At 38.0% G+C, this 23,323-nt stretch overlaps 2 protein-coding genes across 2 annotated transcripts; both read left to right on the top strand.

Annotated features, from left to right (window-relative positions):
- The first annotated feature begins 3,473 nt into the window (after nt 1-3,473).
- On the top strand, nt 3,474-10,513 carry LOC134548600 (interstitial collagenase-like). The gene is made up of 10 exons (XM_063393510.1): nt 3,474-3,864; nt 4,798-5,042; nt 5,249-5,397; nt 5,487-5,612; nt 6,372-6,533; nt 6,895-7,012; nt 7,604-7,737; nt 8,755-8,914; nt 9,893-9,993; nt 10,214-10,513. The coding sequence occupies exons 1-10, from the start codon at nt 3,754-3,756 to the stop codon at nt 10,312-10,314; spliced, it is 1,407 nt and encodes a 468-aa protein (XP_063249580.1). The 5' UTR covers nt 3,474-3,753; the 3' UTR covers nt 10,315-10,513.
- Nucleotides 10,514-15,698: 5,185 nt separating this feature from the next.
- On the top strand, nt 15,699-23,059 carry LOC134549110 (matrix metalloproteinase-27-like). Its single transcript, XM_063394560.1, has 10 exons — nt 15,699-15,939; nt 16,306-16,544; nt 17,166-17,314; nt 17,411-17,539; nt 19,348-19,509; nt 19,681-19,804; nt 20,665-20,795; nt 21,008-21,167; nt 22,723-22,826; nt 23,025-23,059. Exons 1-10 carry the CDS (start codon nt 15,787-15,789, stop codon nt 23,057-23,059), a joined length of 1,386 nt encoding a protein of 461 aa, XP_063250630.1. The 5' UTR covers nt 15,699-15,786.
- The last annotated feature ends 264 nt before the right edge of the window (nt 23,060-23,323 follow it).

Here is a 23,323-nt window from a genome sequence, read left to right as displayed (position 1 = left end):
ATTTGGTCCAGACAAGAGCTGCCTTTGAAGAGCTATTGGGGATAGGTAAGTGTAAAGTTTCCCTCTCTCCTTTGATTACATGGAGATTTTCCATGCATGCAGCTCTGGGACAGCTCTGCTATGAAGACAAGCTGAGAGAGCTGGGAAGAGAAGACTCCAGGAACACATCACTCTGGGCTTCCAGTATTTAGGAGAGACTTACAAGAAAGAGATTTAGGGACTTTTTAGAGGGGCAGATAGTGATAGGACAAGGGCAAACAGTTTCAAATTAAAATACAAGAGATTTAGATTAAATCTTGGGAAGAGGTTCTTTACTTGGGCTGTAGTGAGGCACTGGAACAGTTGCCACAGAAATTGTGGATGCCCCATCCCTGGAAGTGTTCAAGACCAGGTTGGATGGGGCACTGAGTAACCTGGTCTAGTAGAAGGTGTCCCTACCTATGGTAAAGGGGTTGGAACAAGATGACCTTCCAATACAAGCCATTCTATGATTCTAAATTTCTATGATTTTAAACAAACTCCAGACAGTGTGTTTGGAATTGTCCAGATCTGGTACCCTGATAGACCTAAGGCTGCTGCAGCTCCCTGAGCCCAGGTCCAGCAGTGAGGCTGTGCTTGTATCCCAGCAGGTACATACACATGTACATGTCCCCAATGGACTTGTGGACACCCTGGCTTCTTTCCAGTCACAGTCCAATGACACATGGGCCTCCAGGCCTGGCCCCACCCCAGAGGCTCTCACTGAGATCCCCCAGACAGGACAGAGCCAATTACATAGGAAAATAACTGGAAATGAGGTTTAGTGAGAGGCCAGGACAGTGCCAGTCAAATGCAGGTGCAACACAATGGTCCCCCAAGAAAAATACAGAACTGTGCAGACACCAGTTGGCACTCAGTTACAACTCTCATGAGACCTCCTCCTCTGAAGAGGTCTCAGTTTTGGCATATTCCTGTCTCTGTCGGGATTTGAGCCTTTATCTGAAGGCAAGTGCTTGAGAAAGAGAAGAAGGTGGTGTTGTGCTGGCTGCCACACCATGGGAAAGCAGATGAGTGAAGCCTTGAGCGTGGGTTCAAGGCAGCTGTGCCAAAGGACACGCAGTAGGAAGTCAATGCAGATGGTGAAATGAGACATGACTTTGTAGCCCAACACCATGGAAATTCCCTAGACAGGGGGATGCCACTGCTTCTGTTTCCTCTTTCTGATGCTGCTTAAAGTTTTTCACTCATCAAACACACAAAGAGTTCCCACAGGTACTGCTGGAGTCCAAGATGTTCTAGTCCTTCCACTAGCTGCCTTAGAAAGTAATTTATTTAGTGTCATAGAAAAAAAGCCAGGAGTCTTCTCTGACCCTCTGCCCAACTCAGTATCCTCTTGATCACATTAAAATTTGGCCACAGACCCTGCACAGAAATCTGCAAGGCAGAAGAAACTGTGTGTGAAAGCCACAGCACAGGATTTCCTTATGTTCCCGTCTCAGCCACCTGATTAATGTGTTTCTCCTCTTTGCGTGTATGTGCTTAAACATGTCTGTGACGCCTTCAGAAAATAAAAGGGGGGAAAAAAGATAGAAAAAATAAGAAGTTAACTACTCCTTATGGAAAAAAAATAAGAAGTGAAGATATTGAATCAGGAACTATATTAACCATCCTAAAGAAACATAGGAAGGAGAAAAGTTTACAGGGTCATAAGAGTAGTTTAGAAACAGAGTGACAGAAGTTAAGCAGCATTTGGAGAATCCCAAAATCCTTTGAGTTGTGGCCAAATCTTTGGAAAAGTATCCAATACAAAATTATTTTTGTGTATGTCTGAATCAAGATGGAGTAAGAATAACCAGTAATTAAGTCTCCTTGGACTATGAACCATGAAGTTGAATTTCTTTGGTCTACAACAGCTGAACCTTTTGAGGAATTCTTTTCCTAATAATTTCAAATCCCAGCTTCTGCTGTGGAAGTGTCCTGTATTCATTTCAATCAATCACTCCAGGCAAGCTGTGTGAGTCACATTGGAAGATATAAGGTAATTTACTTTTCCCAGGAGTGGTGTAAGCTCTGCTGAACCCAGATGTTACCAGGGAGTGGTACACTACAGTGAGTGCAGCATCTCATATTAAATAGATTAAATTTCATTATCTTTGGGAAAATAAGTGAAGAATTTCCTGGCATAATTAAAATAATGACATTTATTGGTACTTCTCCCTCTCACACTAACATTTACTGTTTGTCTTTTAAGGCTTACAAGGAGGGTCTTTATCTCCAATAAGGACAGAAACATCAAAAACATCCTGAAAGATGTCCAGCCTGTACCTGACAGCCTGCAAAGATAGCAAATGCACATCCCCTTCAGGCTAATTACTCTCATGTTTGCAGTTAGAAATGTTTTCCTCCGTTTGGGAGTCTACAGTCCACGATATTTAAACTTCTCTTATCACTGTTAGGGAGCTGGCCAGCACAGTCAATGTAGTATGGAGGGCAATTCTTCTCATCTAGAGGTCCGTGTCATGTGGTCAGTTGAATCACTCTCTAGAATTCATTGTCCAAAATGGGAAGTTGGAGACCTAAATAACTTACAGATATCTACACAACAAAACACTTAAAGCAGATTCCACCTCATTACTCATTTGTCCGTACTTCGGACACCCACCCCAGGGCTGGCTGCCATGGCACAGGAGCTGTGGAGACCTACATCCTTCCAGGGCAACTGGAGATCAGTTGTGATTCCCTAGAGAATTTCAAAGAACACTAATATTCAGGCAGTTGAATCCCAAACCTCATTTCTAAACTTAATCACTGTTGTTTAAGACCATACTAGGGTCTTGGAGACTGGAGGCTGCTAAATATTTTTTAAATGCTTCCTTATATTTACCAGCTTTTATCATGGCTCCTCTCACTCTTCCTTCTATGAAACAGTGAACACAGGACAAAAATGATTATTTTAATCTTCTTTTTCCACACTGATGAAAATTCCTGTTGTCTTTCATGGTGTCTTTTCCTCTCATCATCTTGCTTTGCCTGAAACGAAACACACTATTGCAGCAGAGACCTTATCCATGCTGGCAAGAGTGGAGATGTTACTTACCATACAAACGAGAACCCAGGTTATGCATTCCAGTAGCATGACCAAAACTGATAAGATCGGTAAAAAAACGTTGAATCATTTTAGCACTCCTGCCAAGATCATAAAATTGTGTTAGATAGAACTGTTAGATACCTGTTAGATGGATAACTCCTCCTGTAGTTATGCTGCTCGTTATTCCCAAATAAGATTGGCTCTTTGTTCTGTCATTTATATCTTGCTATTACACATTGCTGCATAATATGATATAGTCTGCTTAAGATTAAATCATATGTACCATATGTAGCATAATTTATCACACAATATATTATGTTGCTCTTAAATGTTATTTCTCATTATTTCTCCAGTTTGTTGAAACCTTGCACAATAAATAGTCTAAATTCATGATTCAAAAAAAATATTAAATGTAGCTCCACATTTTACCTGAAAAACATTTCCTTAGTTGTTAAACACGCTATAAAATTGCCCAAACCAGAAGACTTGGGCAAAATAAGGACAGTAATATTTGTTAAACACCTTGTGTCACTACCTGATGATGAAACTGCTATGCATCATTTTTACTAATCAGAGGATATTATACAGCATGAGTCAGGCTGTCACTGATTTACTATCAGCTATATAAACACAGCTGAGAAGTGTGCTCAGTAGCTCAAGAGTGAAACTGAGGCAGACAAGCTTAGATGAGAATGAAGACCTTTGCAATTGTCCTGTTGCTGTATGTGGCTGTCTCCTCTGCATTTCCTGTGGCTCCAGAAGCAGAAGATGAAAGAAAAACCCTACAACTTGTAGAGGTAAGTAATTTTTTTCAGTGTGTATCTAAGGGAAACATAAGGTATTCTGAGAGATAACTATAATTGCAATTCCCAGAATATGGGTGGAAACTAAAGATGTGATATTTTGCAGAGGTTTTAAGAGAAAGCTTTTCTCATCAGCCTAGAAAATGTGTGAAAATTATGTGGAACTTATTTACCCAGAAGTCATCTGAATATTATATACTTCACTTTTGGTATTGTCAGTAAAGTAATAACAAAACTACTGAGACGTGTTCTAGCAGAAACAGTCAAACTCAGCAACAATTTACATTTCAGAATATGCTTTAAAACTTGTGATATGACTGACTGGTCGTAATAATATAAGGAAGGAAACTTGATTGAAGTAGGCATGTTTTTCTGTGTTTTGGCTGAAGAGGACTCTTGCAGAACATTTTGGAAAAAGGGAACTCACACAGACACAATATAGTTTGTTGTAGACAAAATTCTTGAAATTCAGTAGAAAGGCCTGAGTTTCTAGTATCATATTGTGTAGCTAAAAATAAAAGGCATGGTTTGCCAAGTCTGACTCTAGCGGTAGTCATCTGCTTTGGTGAGAGTCCTGGCTGTGTGGATTCTCACTGCCAGCCTCAATTAGCTTGGATGAGACCAGTTATAAGCTTCCTTGTAAATTTTGTTGTTAGTGTAATTAAGCACAGTAAATAATGTGGAATTAATTATCAATAGTAGATATTAGATTTTCAAGACATTTCTTGATATATTTCATCAGTGAAATAACAAATTCATAAAACTATAGGAAAATTGTACTTAAGAAAAAAGGTTATTGGTCCTGGTAAACACAGGGCATGTCAATATGGGAATAGTTTCAGATTTTTTAGAAAATTTTAAGTGTGACCAAAACAGTACTGATAAGTCACAATGCTCTTTTTTTTTTTTTTTTTAACTCTGATTCAGAGTTATCTACAGAATTTCTATGACCTTCAAAAGGATCCCCATCCCCATTTAAGAAGCAGTGGTGAAAACCCCCTTACTGCAAAGCTCAAGGAAATGCAGTCATTCTTTGGACTAGAAGTGACTGGAAAACCTGATCTCGACACATTGGAGATAATGAAAAAACCCAGATGTGGTGTACCTGATGTAGAAAAATATGTGTTCACACCAGGGAATCCCAAGTGGAAAAGAAATAATCTGACATACAGGTAATCTTTCCTAATCTGGTTCAAAAATGTATAACTAGCACACTGACTTTGGGGTAATGGGTCTGAAAGAATCATATTATGCCATATATGGTCATCTGGAGTGATTTATATCTAAGACTTTTGATTTTTTCACAAGTAATTATATGTCAGCTAAAATGCTGAAATTTCCACTACTTTCTAAACAATGTGTTGGGTTTTCTTTGAAGGATTTTGAACTTCACCCCAAAGATGAGACGAGCTGATGTAGAAGAAGCAGTCAGAAAAGCTCTCAGTGTCTGGAGCAAGGTGACACCACTGACATTCCGAAAGGTTGAGGACAAAGAAGCAGATATAATGATCTCTTTTGCTTATAGAGGTAACAGCGATAACACAGGATATTAAATACCCATCTGAAGCTATAGAAGCAATATAGGATTATAAGTAGTTTTTTACTCTTCATTTTAGACCACCGGGACAATTCTCCTTTTGATGGCCCCAATGGACAGCTGGCTCATGCATTCCAGCCTGGTGAGGGCATTGGTGGAGATGTGCACATGGATGAGGAGGAAGCTTGGACAAAAGATGGAAGAGGTAAGTTTCTGTACCTGAATCTATATGGCTTTAACCTCATAAAGTCTTACCTCATGTGATGTTTACTGTTTCATAAGCCTGACTACAGGCAGAAAAGTGAGTAAAAGGGACAGGGCTTTAAATTTATAGTTGCTTTTATTTCCTTTGTTGTTGTTTTTTCTGCCACTTTTAGGCATGAACATAGAAAATAGACACTTAGATCATAGTGGCATTTATAATGACATATAAATAATTACGTCATAAGGGTTTGTATTGATTTTAAAGTCAGCACTTCAAAATACTTTTTTATTCAGAGGAAAGCTAAAACTAAAGCTAAAACTTCAATACAGGGAAACCTGTTGGTAGACTTCTGAAGGCAAATTATTTCTTTTTCTTAATCTAGCACTAACTACTGTTACAAGTATCACCGAAACTGTAGGCTCATTGTTTGTTTTGAAGTTCTTTTTTCTGTTGGATTACTGCCAACAATCCCTCACCATGGACATGATCCTTGATGTGAGCAGTTTGTGTGATAGCAGGGGAAACAACTCGTGCATAAGACAGAAAGACACTAGAGAAATGACAATGAGAACACAATTAAGGCCAGACACTCTTTACATAGTCAACAGCTCTTCTGTAGCAATGTTTCTGTGATGTTATGATGATAGCATTACTTACAGTCTCTCTTGTACCTCTAGAGTATATTAGTTTCCCATTTAGTCAATCGTGCAAAGTACTGAAACAGATTTTATCTTGTTCCATGTGGTTTTCATCCTACAGGTTACAATCTGTTCATTGTTCTTGCCCATGAGCTTGGCCATTCACTGGGTCTGTCTCACTCAAATGATCCTGGAGCACTGATGTATCCAACTTACTCTTACACCGACCCCAATGAATTCCTTCTTCCTCAGGATGACATTGATGGAATTCAGGCCATTTATGGTAAGAAAATATATATTTATTTAATATATATATTTGGGAGGCTGGCAAGTGGTAAAACGAAGGTATTTAATATTACACCAAAAATGAGAATTTTAACAGTTTCAGAGAAATAGATAACAAAAGAGACAAAATTCCTGGCAGCTAACTTCACCTGAAGTCCAGTTCCACAAAAATCTCATTTTGGAAAAGATGAACACAACTTGTTTTATCAACATTAGAAATCTGCATTTAATGACAGACTCCTACTTTAAAATTATATCCTTTTTCATTTTATATAAAACGTGTTTTCTGGGTCCTCTGAGACCTTCTGAACCCTCTCCTTATATTTGTCCACACTAAATGATAAATATTCATCCTACAGGACGGTCTACTGCTGCTGTGCAGCCAACAGGACCCATAACTCCAGAAGCTTGTGACCCAAATTTGACATTTGATTCAATTACTACCCTACGTGGAGAAATATTCTTCTTCAAGGGCAGGTAACAACAACGAGCATATAAATTATTTCTTTAAAATATTCAGTAGCTTAAAAGAATCCGTGAGGGAAAACTGTCCTTTTGGAATGTAATATGAAAAGAAGCACTAGAAGATCATTCTCAGATCATTAACCTGAAGAGCCCCATTTGGCAAGAGCAGGGAAGGTGACAGGGGCTTGTAGGTTGTTTTCCAACCATTCTATCACTGTGCCCACCACTGTGACACAGTATCTCTGAAATTGGTTCAAATAAACAGCAAAGCAAGAGCACTCATATCTTTTGGCGATGTGTCCATGGGTCCCACACCCATCCAGTACATGAGCAGGGACAGAAGTAAAAGCAGTGCCAGGCAGAAGGATGTTGGAGCCTTATTGCCCTACAGAGAAGTAGAAGGTCTTATATTCAATTTCCTTAATTTTTTGGCACATAATTGAAGTGCAAAAACTATGAATGTTTTTGCTCTAGATTTCTTTTACACTCAGTGGCTGGGAGTATTCACATCTCCCCTGTGTTATATTCCAGGAGCTATAATAATTATTTTGAATTTTTGATAGAAGTGGAATTATTTTATGACTTTAATTTTGTTTAAAACAGATACATGCTGCGCAAGCATCCCTCAAGGACAGAGACAGAGCTCAATTTTATCTCACTGTTCTGGCCACGGTTACCATCAGGAATTCAAGCTGCATATGAAAACATTGAGACAGATGAAATTACAGTTTTTAAAGGTAATTGAATTAGAAGGTCTCCACTTTTTCTGACCTGTTACTTTCTGCTTCTTACAAACTGTGCAGTTACAGAAGATAAAATGTTTTTAAGTAGAACAGACAATCTTACAATTCTGAAAATAATTACCAGAGGGTCATATTTCTGTAATGGATCTTCAGATGTCATAATCTAGAAAAATTTCCCCTCTTCCCTAAATAATGCCCTGAAAAAACAAGTTATGAAAGCAGCTACCCTTCTTTGGGTCTAGTTCTCTACAGGTAACAGCACTCCACTTTGTGCAGAAGTATTTTTACTGAATTCAATTGACAAATACAGGCCTTTTTTTTTGCTACAGTTACTGATATGTTTATTAGTATTTGTTATATTTTGAAAAAAATGCAAAAATATGTTGGTGGAAAACTGTACTGTGAGAGGAAAATTGTTCACTGATCTAAAAATCAGTCCTTCTTTTTCAAGGTCTCAAATACCCTTTAAATATCTCAAATAAATTCATTATGCACATACTATAGTACATGAGCTATTACCATATATAAATATGTTAGTTGCATCAAAACTTACCAAAACATTTTGATTAGACATGTGCTTTCTTTAATAGTTTAATTTGGTGCACATTGCCTAGTTTTGAAAATATTATATGGGACTATAATCAAATAGCATATTACAGGAATTTAACAAATTCAATATCCCAGTCCAAGGTCAATGGTTTAACTCACTAACCTCCAGCCCTCCCCAAGCTGTTATGCAGAAAAATACCTTATATTCATTTTTTTAAATTCTGGGCAATGTTCTATACAACACAGCTCATGATTCTAATGTTTTATTCATAAAAAGAAAAACCATTTCCTTTGTCTTCATGTTTTAGTCCCAGTGAAAGAATTAGAAACATTTTTGAACGTAGTAAACTGAAAGGAATAATACTGACATCTAGACACATTGTCTTCCAGACATCTAAAACACAAGTTTCATTTGCTTTTTATAAATAGCAAAAACAAAGGAAATTTGCTCATATTTTTCAGAGGATAAATATTGGGTCATCAGTGGATATGATGTTGTACCTGGCTATCCCAAATCAATCTATCGCTTTGGCTTCCCGAAGACTGTTAAAAGAGTTAATGCAGCTTACAATGATGAAACCACAGGAAAAACATACTTCTTCGTAGCTGACAGATACTGGAGGTAAGATTTAATGTTCATTTACCAGAAGACATGTTTTCATTTCCCTGGGGACTGATGTATTACTATAAAGTTTGAATGGATTGATGTTTAAATCAGGTATATTCCAGAAATTTAAATGTGTTTCTTTGGGGGTTTGGGTTTTTTTGGGTTTTCTGGGGGTTTTTTGTTTGTTTGTTTGTTTTTGGTTTTGTTTTTTTTTTTAAATAAATATTTGCTAGAAAATGTCACCTTTTCATCAGGATTTTTTTTCTAAATATTAGTTTTCTGTAGCAGGATTATAAGTATTTCCACCACAATCAAAAGCTACCCAATAAAAAAGATAAAAAATAGATTACTCACTTTTGCTCCACAACAGTGCTAATTTTTTGTGCCATGTTGTGATAGTGTCCACTCTCAATTTACTTTTCAAACAAAATGAGTCATCAATGTAAAGTGTTGGAATTTAATTCCTCTATGAAATAATTATAAATATTCTCCAATTTTAAGGTTGTTTGTATTTGTAATTGAAGCTCGTGACAAATTTCAGAGAGCAATTTTGTTTAAGAGGTCCATCATTGACCCTAATTCTACTATGGTTCAAGACTGTGCCACTGTCTTCTCTGAAGTTTTATGTTTTGTTTTTATGTTGAACTAGATATTCAGTGCCTTGAAATAGAAATTCATTTTATGTGCAAGTGATGGTCAAGGCTCTGCTAGTCCAGAAATACATAAATAGATTTCTGAGCTGTGTTTCCAGGGTCCCTTGGAGCATTGTGAAAAATTTTACCATAGGTAGGATTTTCAAATCTCAGGAGATTTGAAATCTCCTGATTTTCTCAGGAGAGAAATCTCTAGGAGAAACTTAAGAATAAAAAAGCTATTGTAGTCAATCTCTGTGAGACTTCTGAGTAACAGTAGAGTTGCATGTAAGAATTTGCTTTTGACTTTCAAAATATTGTCTACTTCCTCATAAATTATAATTATATTTCTTCTTCTAAGATATGATGAAAAGAAAAAATCCATGGATCATGGGTATCCCAAGAAAATAGTCTCCACCTTTGGAAACATTGGCAGAGTCGATGCAGCTTTCCAGAAAGATGGTGAGTTATCTTAACTTACCTTTAACCTGTGTTTATGTGAATATTTGGGCCTCTCTAGATAGAATAATTTTTTCTTTCAAAAAGCTGCTATTAACCTTAATGTAAAGGAAATGAAAAATATCAGGTATACATAGACTGTCTACAATGGGAACTTTTTTTTTTCCCAAAACAATAAAAAAAGTCATGTATGAAATATAACTGGATTAAATTTTTCTTCTAGGCTATGTGTATTTCTTCCATGGAACAACTCAGTTCCAGTTTGATCCTCGTGCCAAACGGATTGTTCAAAAAATGAAGAGCACCAGCTGGTTTAATTGTTAATTGCAATGTTTTTCCATGTGCACACTCTATGTTTTTATCTGCTGCGTTTTTTCAGCATTTGATGATTCTCAGGTCAGAATGGATTTCTGTTCAAATACTATGGTAGTATAGTCTTAATAATTATTTATTTTAAGCCAAATAAATATATGTAATTTATCACAACTTATCCTGTTATGGTCAAGTTTTCTAATAAACTATGTTTCTGATATAATTTTGTCCTCAATGTCTTTTTTTGCCCTGATGGTCAAGAGCCTAGTCTAGCTTTCGAACACTAAAAATTGTATTCTGACAGAAAATGTCAGGGTTTTTTCACAAAGACAAAGAAAGGAGGACACACGTGTGTCTGAACCCCCCACTCTTCACAAACCCTGGTGAAAATCAGGTGGTTAATTATTTGGGGCTCACTATCATCTGTGTACAGAACTAATTCCACTTTGTGTTCCTCTTTCCCCTACGTCTGCTCTTGGACTGCTCTCCAGGGTGCATGTCTTTACAACTGTAGGCAGAGGGCAGGGGAGAAGGAATATTCTCATGGGTTTGGGTTTAGGAAATGTTTTCAAGTTCAGAAATGCAGAAATGTAAAGGACCCCTGAGATAAGAAAGAAGTCACTTGGTCTCAAAGGTAGCCACATCATATAATAAACAAATAAATCTCCTTAATCAAGGCTCTTTCTAGTCTCTTACTACTTCAGTAATTACTAAATCCCACTAATTCCAGTGGATTAGAGAATCAAGAAGTTTGCTTAAAAGATTAAAAATTCTTGATCAAAAACACTTCTGATACATGAAAAGGACAGCTTGATTTCCAGCTTAACCACATTTTCTGCAAAAGCCCTCAATTAAAATGGTGTTTGAAGGGTTATCCACTTTCTCTTCAGTCTTTGTAGCTCAGCTGATAACATTAGAAGCTATGTGAACAGAATGAAATGTATTATATTTTATTTCTGTATAATTCAGCAGGCTTCAGAGGAAGATTTAAGGTTAGTTTAATATAAGTTACTATATTTTGAGAAAATAATGTGTAGTCTCATAAAGACATATCTGTTTCAACTTTTCATTACTTATCTCTCTGTATTAGAAGGCCGAATTTTATCCTTCATAAATAAAGAACAGACTTGGTAGTTCTTATTTTTATTAAATTCAGTATAGATCAGTTTCAATACTATTCAAAGATAAGAAATTGTATAGTTGAAAATTAATTTGATCATATACTTTATAAAACCTAAGAAAACATTACAAAATAATAAAAATAAATTGCAGCAAATCAAAGGCTTTAATTAAAAAGCTAATTTATATGAATCCTGTTCTCACAAGGTGCCATAGGTACTAGTTCTTTAATATCAAACCTCAGCAGCAATGCTATTGAATCATATTTTCTTGTGTAAGCCAGGGTTACTGAATGACAATTGAGCTAAAAATCGTTTTAGAAGTGTATAAATCTAAACTGATTGTGTTATGTTCTGCTTTTTTAGCAGAAATGGTCTACAAATACGAGATGTACAAGCAAAGATAATATTTCTTACTAGAACAATTTATATTAAAAAATAAAAACTGGGGACATAGGTTCCCTGCACATATGAAGTAAAAGCACAGGATCTCAAGGTGATGCCAAAAGAGCTTCTCAGATTTAGAATAAAATGCTAGTCCCTCTCTAGAAGCAAATAGTGGTGATTACTCATGGGGCAGTGAAAATGTTAAATGGGACATGAGGGGTAAGGAAGTGGTTACATTTTAGAGGAAAGAGAAAGAAAGGGTAATTTACAGACCATGGAAGATGAAGAAGTTAAAAATAGGATGACGTTTCCAATGCAATATTTTTAGTCCGTGCCTTTTCGCATCCTGTCCAATTTTTAGTTGCCAGACTCAGTTTTGAAATTCACTTTGTGAGTTTCCCAGGAGCAGGAAGACGAGAGCTCAAAATGAAGTGATTCCTTTGTGAGAAATCCGCCCTGTGCTTATGTGAGAGAACATTTCCTCTGCCTGCGGGAGCGCAGCGATTGCTCCATCCCAGCCACACCGTGAAGAGGAGGGCACATCTGGTGCCGCCTGCTCTTGTCTGCCCTCGGGCACAAAGCAGGCTTTCAGAAATTAGGAACTGGGGTGCTTTGTCCATAAAATCGCCTGCCACTTTCTTTCTTCCTTTTAAAAAGTTTAGGTCTATTTGCTAATTACTGTACCATATTAGAATACTGTACCCCTCCCCAGGGTCTTGCTACAGGTGTGGTGTGTAATTGTAGCCCATATCATTACTAAGACAGATTTGCCCAGCCAGGAGTTCAATTCCCTGAATGTGTTTAGTCCATTTGCAGTTCTGTAAGGTCTCCTAGTAACCCATGCAGGTATGAAACAAGACTCCTGGGAGACCAACAGTTTCCAAAGGCCACAGAGACTACACTGTCTCTAGGGTCCTGTGTTGGCGTGGTTGAGTCCTGCCCTCACACACTGCAGTCTACTAAAAGTCCATCAAGAGTCAGACAGCACATGGACCGTTTGCCCTTGCCCCATGTTTTTCACTCAGGCTGAGTAACAACTCAATTTTATTGGCTCTGTGTAAGGATTGAGCCTGAAGAGCAGTGGCACAACTCTTCTGCCTGAACAGTTCTCTAGTGCCATTAAGGTGCCTAAAGGTTTCCAGCTGGCTTCCAACTACCAGTCTAGAAACCACACGTCCCCTCTAGGTACTGGATCACAGCCACCACTGTGGCTTTCTTTTTGGAGATCTGTCTTATGTTTTCAAATGGATATATTTGTTTATGCCTTGGAAGGCTGACTTGAAACAGAGACTGGACAGAGCCGGAGAATAAAGCAGGTATTTATTGAAAGGCCTTTAGGGTACACCTTGGGCAGGACAGGAGCCCGACCAGGGCTGCACCCAAAGTGGACTAAAGATAGTCACAAAAATATGGCTAACCAGTCACGAAATCTTACATTTTTATACATTTTGGTCCATTTGCATATTGGGGTTTAATTGTCCAATTACAGCTTCAGGTTGTGAGGTCTCATCCTTCTTATTATTCCCTTCAGTCCACTGTTGTTTATGCTTTTGGGCCTGAAAGTTGTCCTTGGTTCTCAGCAGGAAAAGGATTTGTTTTGTTTACCTACTCTGTGAAGAGAACTTACCAGCACTTAACATGAGGCTCAGAACTACACCTAAGCAGCACAGAATCTGAAAACATGAAAGCTGAAACTTAAGGCATCAGTCTTAAAGGTTTCAAAGCTAGAAGGAAAGACCATTGTGCTACAGTCTGATCATATTCATCCATATGTCACAAAAGACAAACGCTGTTCAGGGCTTTTGCACCAAACAGGTTTTCCCATGGCACTAGAATACATTTTTGGAAAACATATTTCAGCTGATATGAATTCAGTTTTATAGAAAAATCAAGAACTATGGGCAGATTTGATATGAACTGGAAGAAGTGGTTTTCTTGCTCCCCACTGTGGCTGGCAATCAGCTGTCTGCCATGTAGCAGTGAAGGATAGAGACAATAAGAGCAGCTAGGTTAAGATCAGCTGCATCTAACTGTATGCATTTATTAATTAAGCTTTCTTCTACAGAAAACAGACACATCTCTGGAGTGATTCAACCAACAATCCTAAAATAGGGTCATCTGACCTCTGCAATGTCTTCATTCAATCTAGAGAAGTGGTAACCTCTAATTTAGACTACATTTTTAGCTTCAGCTAGCATTAGTGTATGCTCAGAAGACATTTGAGGGACAAATGATGGAGATCTTCATCACAGAAAACCCTACCAGGGTTTTGCAACACAGCTGTCTACAGAACACAGCAGCCACTTCCCACTGTTCATGGGAGAGAGACCGGAAAAGGTTCACAAGTGCTGTTTCACAAACATGTCTATAGCTGGCCTTGGGGTCTGGGAAAAGAAGAAGCTGTATAAGCAGCTTCTGGTTACTGTTTCCTAATGCTTGTCTTTGACATTTACTAAAGTTGGTGGATGTTGAACTACCTCCTGACTTCTTTTCTCCTCTTAGAAGACAGCAGCAATGTGACCCTGTTTTAACCTAGAAAGTTCACTGCCTATCCTCATAACATCAGTAGTGCTGGTGATGTTACAAGGAGCATCCCAGGAACCAGAAATAGTGCTGCAAGATGGTCATGATCTTACACTATACCAGCAGGGACTCAACATTCCTAGTTGTTCACAACATGGGGGTCTGTTAGGTAGCTGCCTAAATGTGAAATATATATAAAAAAATCTAATCAATAAGGTCAAATACATACAGAACTGAATGGGACCCATACAATGCAGTGATAATAATCAAGAGAAGGATTTGATTTTTTTATTTTTTAAGTAGCTGAGAAATGCCTTTAACAACGAGTTTAACGAGGCTATCAACATGAAAAAAATCATCATTAATGCCTCTAGATGAAGAAAAGTTGGTTGGAAGGGGCAGCAAAAAAGCCAAGAAATGGAAGCATGGATTTCTAAAAAAGCCATGGTCCAACATGAAGGCATTTCTTTCAACAGTTTTGTAAAATTTGAGTACATGCTGTGAGAGCTTCTCTGAGGTGTCAAACACCTTCATCTCCCTTTGCTGCCAATGGAAGAGGAAGGTGCTTGGCTGGAACAGGGTGAAATCTCATAATTTGTCACAGCCTGTGTGACTCTTGAAACTTCCCTTATTCTGAATTACTTAAGACAGGAAATAATCATATCCCCTGTGGCTAATGTGGTTAAACTGAAAAAAAAATTTTAGTGATGAAATGGCAGATAGAAAAGATAGATAGATAGATAGATAGATAGATAGATAGATAGATAGATAGATAGATAGATAGGTGCAGACAGAGATATAAGATTATTCACATTCTTTAGGCTCAATTTATAAGGTAAAATCAATCTCATTTATGTATATCTTGGATTCAACTAGAATAATTTAAAAGAAACACACTATTTCAGAAAGTCGCCAGAAAGAGATGGGTATGGAATTGGAATTTTCATCCATTTTCCAAAACATTCTCTCTCTCCCACTTAATGAATAAATTTGAAAAGAAAATATTCTGCTTACAGTTATATCTCCCAAAATTTGTTTTGTTTGTAATTTATGGGATTCATACCTCATGCACAATTCCCATTTTCTAGACTGAGAATGTAGAGTACCCCTACATTTGGTGGTCCCATTTCACACAAGTGGGTTGGGACAACTTACAAGGTTTTGCATTTGTCCACCACTTAATCTGGCATGAAATTGCTCAGGTTTGTCAGAGTCAGTGTAAAACAAGTAAAACTGAGTGCCAGTTTTGAAAGGGTAGCCAAGCGGCTTAGACATATTCAAATCCCAACTGATTTCGGATGACTGTGAAATCAGAGGGGTTCAATTAAGTTTTATTGTGTCAGTCTGCACAGTGTTACAGCTTGTATGGAGGGAATCAGAGCATGATGAGCTCTGAGTCAGTCTACAGCTGACTCTCCAAAGCACCCCATAACCATACGAGCAGGAATACCAGCACATGGAGCAGAAAGCAGACGGCTCTCCTAGCAGCACAGGGATGAGAGTGAAAATGAAGGCTCTTTCACTTTGGCTTGTAACATGCACGGCTGTTTCTAGCACTCTTCCCACCCACCCAGACAAAGACAATGAAGAAGATGCAAAGCTGGTACAGGTAAATGCATTGTCCATATCTGGGTTCTATTGAGCCCTCTATTTTTAGACCTATTCTGTCTGTTCCAGCTGCACAGCAGCTTGCTGCCTTTCTGAGACAATGCTATCGCATAGAACTTCACTATTGCCTGAACTTCACTAAAGTAGGATAGATGTGTACAAACTGGAAATGTTAAGTAAATAAGAGTCAGGACAATGTTGTCTGTTTCTGTTTAGCTATGATCCTCGGGAAAACATCTGCTGTGCTCCAAAATCACAGGCAGAAGGTTTTGCCAGCAACCTACACAAACAACACCAGTCCCAAGGTATTTATTTCTTCAAGACACAGATCAAAATGTGAAACGTGTCACTTTTTTTTTTTCACTAGAACTATTTGAATAAATTCTATGCTGTTGAGCCAGATCTAAATCAACTTGGATGGAAAATAAATGCTGAGTCTGGAGCTGAAAAACTTAAAAAAATGCAACAATTTTTTGGTTTGAAAGTGACTGGAAAACTGGATAATGAGACATTGGAAATGATGAAGAAACCCAGGTGTGGAGTTCCTGATGTGGGTCACTATGGCTTCACTCTGCCAGGATGGAAAAAAACCAAACTGACATACAGGTAATATTTCAGTAATTACTTTTTGAGTTTCAATTTTAGGTTTGTGGATATCCAAACTTATTATATTTAAATATAACTTCTATAGAAATTTTTTCCTGGTGGGAATACAAAAATGTTTCTCTTTCTACAGCTGTTAGCTCTGCATGCTCCTGAGAGGAATTTCAAGCTGGGTAATTGACATTTACTGGTTTAACCATAGTATTCTGCCTGTCATGTATCACTCCTGACATTCTGTAAGCCAAACAGAAACATCAATTTCACCCTTCACAAGCCTCATTATCTTTAAAATTTGCTGAGACAACAGTGTAGTAATGACAGAAACCTGAGGAGATAACTTTCCTCATGCTCAAGTGACAACCTCCTGGCTAAGGCCTATTTTAAGAAAAAACTGATTATGTGTACACAACTATTATTATGAGAAAGACATATTGGACAGTTATCACATATTCAAACACGCTCAGTTTTCACCTATCAAACTCACTCAGCCCAAGATGAATCTTGGGAACTATTTGTTTGCAGGTTATGTTGTTTCTTATATTTTCTGTTCATCTTCCTAACCATATTAGGGATTTTTTTTTCCTGCAAATATTAATTATTTTACTTGAATTCTCATAATTGTAGAATTGTGAACTACACACCAGATATGAGCAAGGAGGATGTGGATAAAGCAATTGAGAAGGCATTTAATGTGTGGAGTGTTGTCACCCCTCTGATTTTCACTCGCATTCATAGGGGAATAGCAGATATAATGATTGCTTTTGGGAGCAGAGGTAATATGAATAATGCATACAACAGTACAATTAATTACTGGATTTTTCAATAGTCTTAACCTAAGCTTGGTGTTGTATCAATTTAATATTATTTAGTTCATGGACATTGCCCTCGCTATTTTGATGGCCCCCTTGGAGTTCTTGCTCATGCCTTTCCACCTGGCAATGGTTTAGGTGGTGATGTACACTTTGATGAGGATGAAGACTGGACCACAGGCTCATCTGGTAGGTTCAAAAAAATGTTTCTAAAGTGTTATGCAGATGAATAAATTCCATTCTGATTTTATTTAAGTGACGGAAAAGACTGAGACGAAACACTGCATTAACCATAAGAGCAATCTGAGGATATTGCAGACCTTCTTCCAACTAGGATACTCATTATGACATAGACTTAAATTCAGCTTGATCTCCTCCAGTCTTTATTTAGTTCTGATAAAAATACCAACAGGGCCATCCTTTTCAGGCAAGAATGCCACAGACACAGCCACTCTTACCTGGGGGCTGGTGGTAGCCCAGAGTTTCAGAACCCTTGACAAAAACTTTCTCTTTTCCCCTCCTTGTGCACACCGGGCCTGGCACTGCCATGGCCTGCGCCTTGCAACAGCCCCCAGAGGACATTCCCACCACCTAAAAATCAATACAGACATCAGTGATAATGAATAGTCTTCACTAAAATTCCCAGCTTCCTACTAAAATTCCAGGTTCCAGGAACCAACTAAAAATTGTAGGTTCAACAATAAACAGCAGAGAGGAGAACACTGAGTGCCCAACCTGAATCCGTCTGGGATGCGTCTCCTTCTCTCAGCCTCCAGGCTGGCCATGCAGCACTTACTGCCTCTGGCAGGTCTGTCAGTACATGGGAACCTCACCCTCTGGGACTTTGGATCCTTTTCTCACCCACTTTTTGAGATGGAAAGCTGCAACAACAGAACTGAGGTCAGGAAAGAGCAAGGCACTAATGAACAGAAAGGCGGTGTAAAATGCACAAGGAGGAGAGTGTGGGTTTGTTGTGGTGGGAAAAAAAGAGAGATGAGGGCTGGATATGTCATGTGATTCAAGGTAATGTTTTCCCCATACTGGGACTGAAAGGGTCAACCACAGTTTTTCTGCTGTTCCTCAGCAGCACAGCTCCAGCAGCCAGACATTGCAGAACTCATAGCACTCGGAAGACTTGTGAGAGGGGAGGACTGCCTGGAAATGTGTGTGGAAAAAATCAGGGTTATTTTGTTTGGGTTTTTGAGAAATTAATGTCTTGGCTTCAGCCAGCCTTTCTTGGGCAATCTATGACCAGTCCTATCCTCTGCCACAGACTTTTGACCTTCATTAAATCTGTTAACATTTCTGGATCTTGGTCTGCAGGGCAGATGATCATTATTCCCTAATTCAGAAAGGCGTGTTACTTGGATGGATACTTGGAAATTCCATTTTTATTTATTTATTGTGTTAACATATTTCACTGGGAATAAGCATGCAGAAGCATATTTTAAAAATTTATTTTGCTTTACAAATCTCTAAAGAAAACATATGTTTTAAAGTCCCAGTGGTAGAAAGGTAAACTGTTCTGCTAACATTTTATTTTTCCTTGTCTATTCATTATCTCACCTTTTTTTCTTGTAGGAGGGAGAGTGACACACAGAGTGACACTTTGATACCTGCAGTGAGCACAGAGTGTGTCCTCCTGCCTTGCCCTGGAGAGCTGTTAGTTTGATCTGACTCACTATCTAATCTGTTCTACCTCAGCCAGGAAACCCTGCCAGGACATTCCAAAGAGCTGCACCCACACTCACCCCCAGATATCTACTCATTACACACACACACTTTCAGTAGCTAACAGAAAGCAAGAGGGTCAAAAGCCTCTCCTTTCCAATGGAGGAAGACCACAATCTTGTCCTACACAAAACAATGTTCACATAGATGCATTCCCTAGTGAACGTCAACATATTGTGTGAAAACTGCCACACCCCTGTTGTGACTGGATCAGCCATTTACTGAGTAAAATTTGACTAATCTCTTCTCTCTATCCATTTCTTAAGGGTTCAACTTGTTCCTTGTTGCTGCTCATGAGTTTGGCCATGCCCTGGGTCTCTCCCATTCTAAAGATCAGAGGGCACTCATGTTCCCTAATTATGCCTACATCAGCCCCAGTGAATTTCCCCTCTCTCCAGATGATATAAGTGGCATTCAGTCCATTTACGGTGAGTAAAATCCATGGCTTTTTAAAAAAGGCAAGCAGGGGAGAAATAGTCTGTTTCTCAAAGTTTCACCATAAACTTAATCATATTCGCATAATATTTTTAAAAAAACAAGGTGTGGAAACCGTAATATTTCTACAATTTGGTGTACTCTTTCCAAAATGTCTCCCTCAGGATCCCCACCAAATGCCCCAGATGAAAGGCCAACTACCCCTACCTTACCTAAAATCTGTGGCTCCCAGATGTCTTTCGATGCTATAACCACGCTCCGACGAGAAGTTGTTTTTCTAAAGGGCAGGTAAATACTGATATGACATTTGTCTGAGGAGGGTTTAATTTTTCTTGATTTATACAAAGACTGAATACTTTTGTGGTTCACATGCTTACAGGATTTACAATGAGACAAATTGATTTCAATTGATGGAAATAAAAGCTTTAGCAGGTATTAGCTATATTAATATTTTCACAGGATCCCCTGAAAAGCTTTTCATTTTTTTCAAGAAAAGACGTCAATCTTAATGAGACCTTAGTCCTAAATGTATAGGTGGTCACACTGAGTAGTGACTTGACTTAACAATGCAAATATTTCCTGAGAATCACATAAAGGTTTGGTTTGGAAGGTACCTCAAAGATCATCTAGTTCCAAGCAGGGACACTTCCCACTAGAACAGCTCGCTCAGAGCCCCATCCAACATGGCCTTGAACATTTAATTAAGTGCTTAATTAATTTTACTAATCTAACTAACTAACTAAGAAATAAGAATGCTTGATAATACAGTTGAGCCCATTTCTCCTCCAATCACCTCTGCAAGCCCAAAATCATCTGAGGAATTCATCTGCTGAAGAGGTTACAGTAAGTCCCACCTGGGCTCCTACAATCCTCTTACTATACAGTACACGAACAACCTGAAACATTCAGCTGCTTATAACTCATCCCATTTATCAATCAGTATCAATGAAATGTCAGAATGAAGATGGAATTAAAAAAACCAAACACTTTCCAGCACAGAGAGTTATTTCCTATTTGACACATCAAGTTAAGTAGCTCCACTGACAAGAAAGAACTTGTAAGTCGCAATGTTGTTCACATTCTCTTACACATATAGAAGTTTCTGTGGTTTGTTATGTACTACAAAACCTGTTTCATATTTAAATCAGGCACTTATGGCGGGTATATCCTGATAACTCAGAAGCTGAAAGGGAATTAATTTCTGTCTTCTGGCCAAATGTGACTCCTGGTATTGAAGCTGCATATGAGAACACAAAAGATCAGATCTTACTTTTCAAAGGTGAAGTATGAGATTTTTCTTTTATTTTTTTTTCTTATTTTAATTGTGTGAGAAGAAAGGATGTGTTCATAAAATTCACTTTCCAAATACATAAAATAAAAACTCAGAATATTCCATCTAGTTTTTCTACAACCTAGATTAAAGGAATGCATTTTATCATTTACTGTCTGAAAATGAGTAGTGAAACTAAATATTTTAATTTCTCGTAACAGGCAACAAATTCTGGATTGTCAGTGGATATCAGGTGTTGTTTGGTTATCCAAAGAATATCAACACACTGGGCTTCCCTAAAGGTATCAAGAAAGTTGATGCAGCTGTTTGTAATAAAAATACAGGGAAGACAGACTTTTTCATAGGTGACAAGTACTGGAGGTAAGAAGAATTGACAAATGTTTTCCTATGAATGACTGATATAATCTGGATAAAAATTAAAGTGACTATGTGCTAAAAGAGAAAGTAGACCTTTTAGGTAACTGTCTGTAAGTAGGTAATTCTAGTAATCCTACTTTTCATAGAAGTGTTTCTTTGACTCCTGCATAGGGAGAAGAGTATAGCTTTGTCTTTTGAGAGCTTAAGGGTGTCCTGAAGTAGGCATTCAATATATAGACATGTTTTGATACATTATGCCTGGAAGCTGGAAAAAATTCAGAATCTAGACAACTTTTACAAATACAAGAGTATCTCTAAAAATTAAAGATCAAAGCTAACATACTTCAGCAGAAGGCTGGCTGTGATGGCATGTGCAGGATTTCTCTGGTGTCTGAAAAGTCCTAGATTATTTTGTCCCTTTCAGAAAAAGGAAAGTGAGAGTTCCTTTCCTGTCTTTGACTGGTTAGAGCTGGCTTTTTGACAGGTTCCCTCTAAATCCTATTCCCAAACTGGCATGAATGACTCCTGATACCCAAAGAACAGGCAGGTGGAAGAAAGAAGTCAGCTTTGGGAAGCTGAAATATTCCTTCTGAGTGCAAGGACAATGGCTGCAAAGGTCTTCCTCAGCCAACCAATGCAAGGATGGGTCACACAGATTTTATTGTGACTAATTGTGGGGTTCCTCAGTGATACAGTGTCAGCTGGATTTTAGGATTCCTGTGGTTTCCTGTTTTTTGGGTTTTGATCAATTTGGGTAGAGTATTTACAATATCTTGCATTTTTTTTACTCCCTTGGTCACAAGACAATAGCATGCAAGAAAACCACAACACGCATTTCTTACCTAGTAACTCATTCTCTCAGCCTCATGTGTCTGGGAAAAATATTTCTTGTATCCAAGGAGAAGTAAAACAAAGGCTTTGTTGCTTGGTTTGTTGTTTTGTTGGTTTGTTGTTTTTTTTTTCCTGAGAGGGTTCCTCAAATCTGAAAGAACACTTTAGGTTCTCCTTTCAACTCCCTTAATTTAGCCCTATCTCATAAAAATTGTCCCGTCTCAGTTAAGAAGAACTTGGTTGTATTAGAAATAAGCCAGGTTCCTTGCCTCCATCTACATCTGTCAGCTAGTAGAGGACTATGTACAATATCTTATTAAAGTCTGAGAGGGGGAGTCAAAATTCATGTTATAAATATGTGCTATAGCAGGAATGAACCTGTCCGGTTTCCATGCACTGTCTGTCGCACTCTTGTCATGAGAGGAGGTAAATTCTATCCCTGGAGTCAAAAATGTGGGTCTTCCTTCAATTTTTCTTGCTTAGGATGATTCTTTGGAGCCGTACCTGCCTTTATCAGCAAACAAGTAACAACCTCATGGAAAACACAATGGCCAGCATCCTGCAGCCATTTGTGCAAGTACATAACAAGTGCAAGTACATCTCTCTTGCAACCCCAGTGAAACCAACTAAATTGCTGATGGTGGGCACCTTTTAAAAGCTGCTTAACTCTGTGCAGAATTGAGGTCTAAACTCTGGAAAATTGCATGTCTCCCTTAATATGATTCAGGTTTGATGAAAACAGCCAGTCCATGGAGAAGGGTTATCCTAGACCGACAGTCAATGATTTTCCAGGAATTAGTCAGAGGGTTGATGCTGTTTTTCAACAGAAAGGTAAAGGAAATGAGCTTTTAAGTAAAATCAGTTTAGTTCTAAAGATCTTAACTTCTGAAATTATGATGAAAATTATTATTGCTGCAGCTTGCAAAAGACAGAAATTAAGAGATGATCTTCTGTGTGTACAAAGCTGATTTGTCAGAATGAAGCTATTTCTTGTATCCATAACATAATGTTTTACTTTTTCATTTCCAGGATTACTCTACTTCTTCCATGGATCAAAACAGTGACCCTCTTGCTAAAAAAGTTATCAGAGAAATGAAGAGTAATAGCTGGTTTAAATGTTAGTATCATTAAACTTTCTTACGTTCAGCAAAATACAATAAATACCATTCCAGAGATCTCAGAAATTGTTTGTATGTACACTGCTCCACAGAATAGGCAACAGGACTAGTTTTCATAAATGCTTTTCATGTATTTTAATAAATTAACATGTCAGCTCAAATTTTATTTTCAAAGACTGGAATAAAACTGCATTTTTCCTGTAAGTAGAA

The sequence above is a fragment of the Prinia subflava genome, chromosome 3 (genome assembly GCF_021018805.1).
Source record: "Prinia subflava isolate CZ2003 ecotype Zambia chromosome 3, Cam_Psub_1.2, whole genome shotgun sequence".
NCBI lineage: Eukaryota > Metazoa > Chordata > Aves > Passeriformes > Cisticolidae > Prinia > Prinia subflava.
Note: the sequence above shows the minus strand (reverse complement) of the source record. Positions and strands in the feature narration are given on the sequence as shown.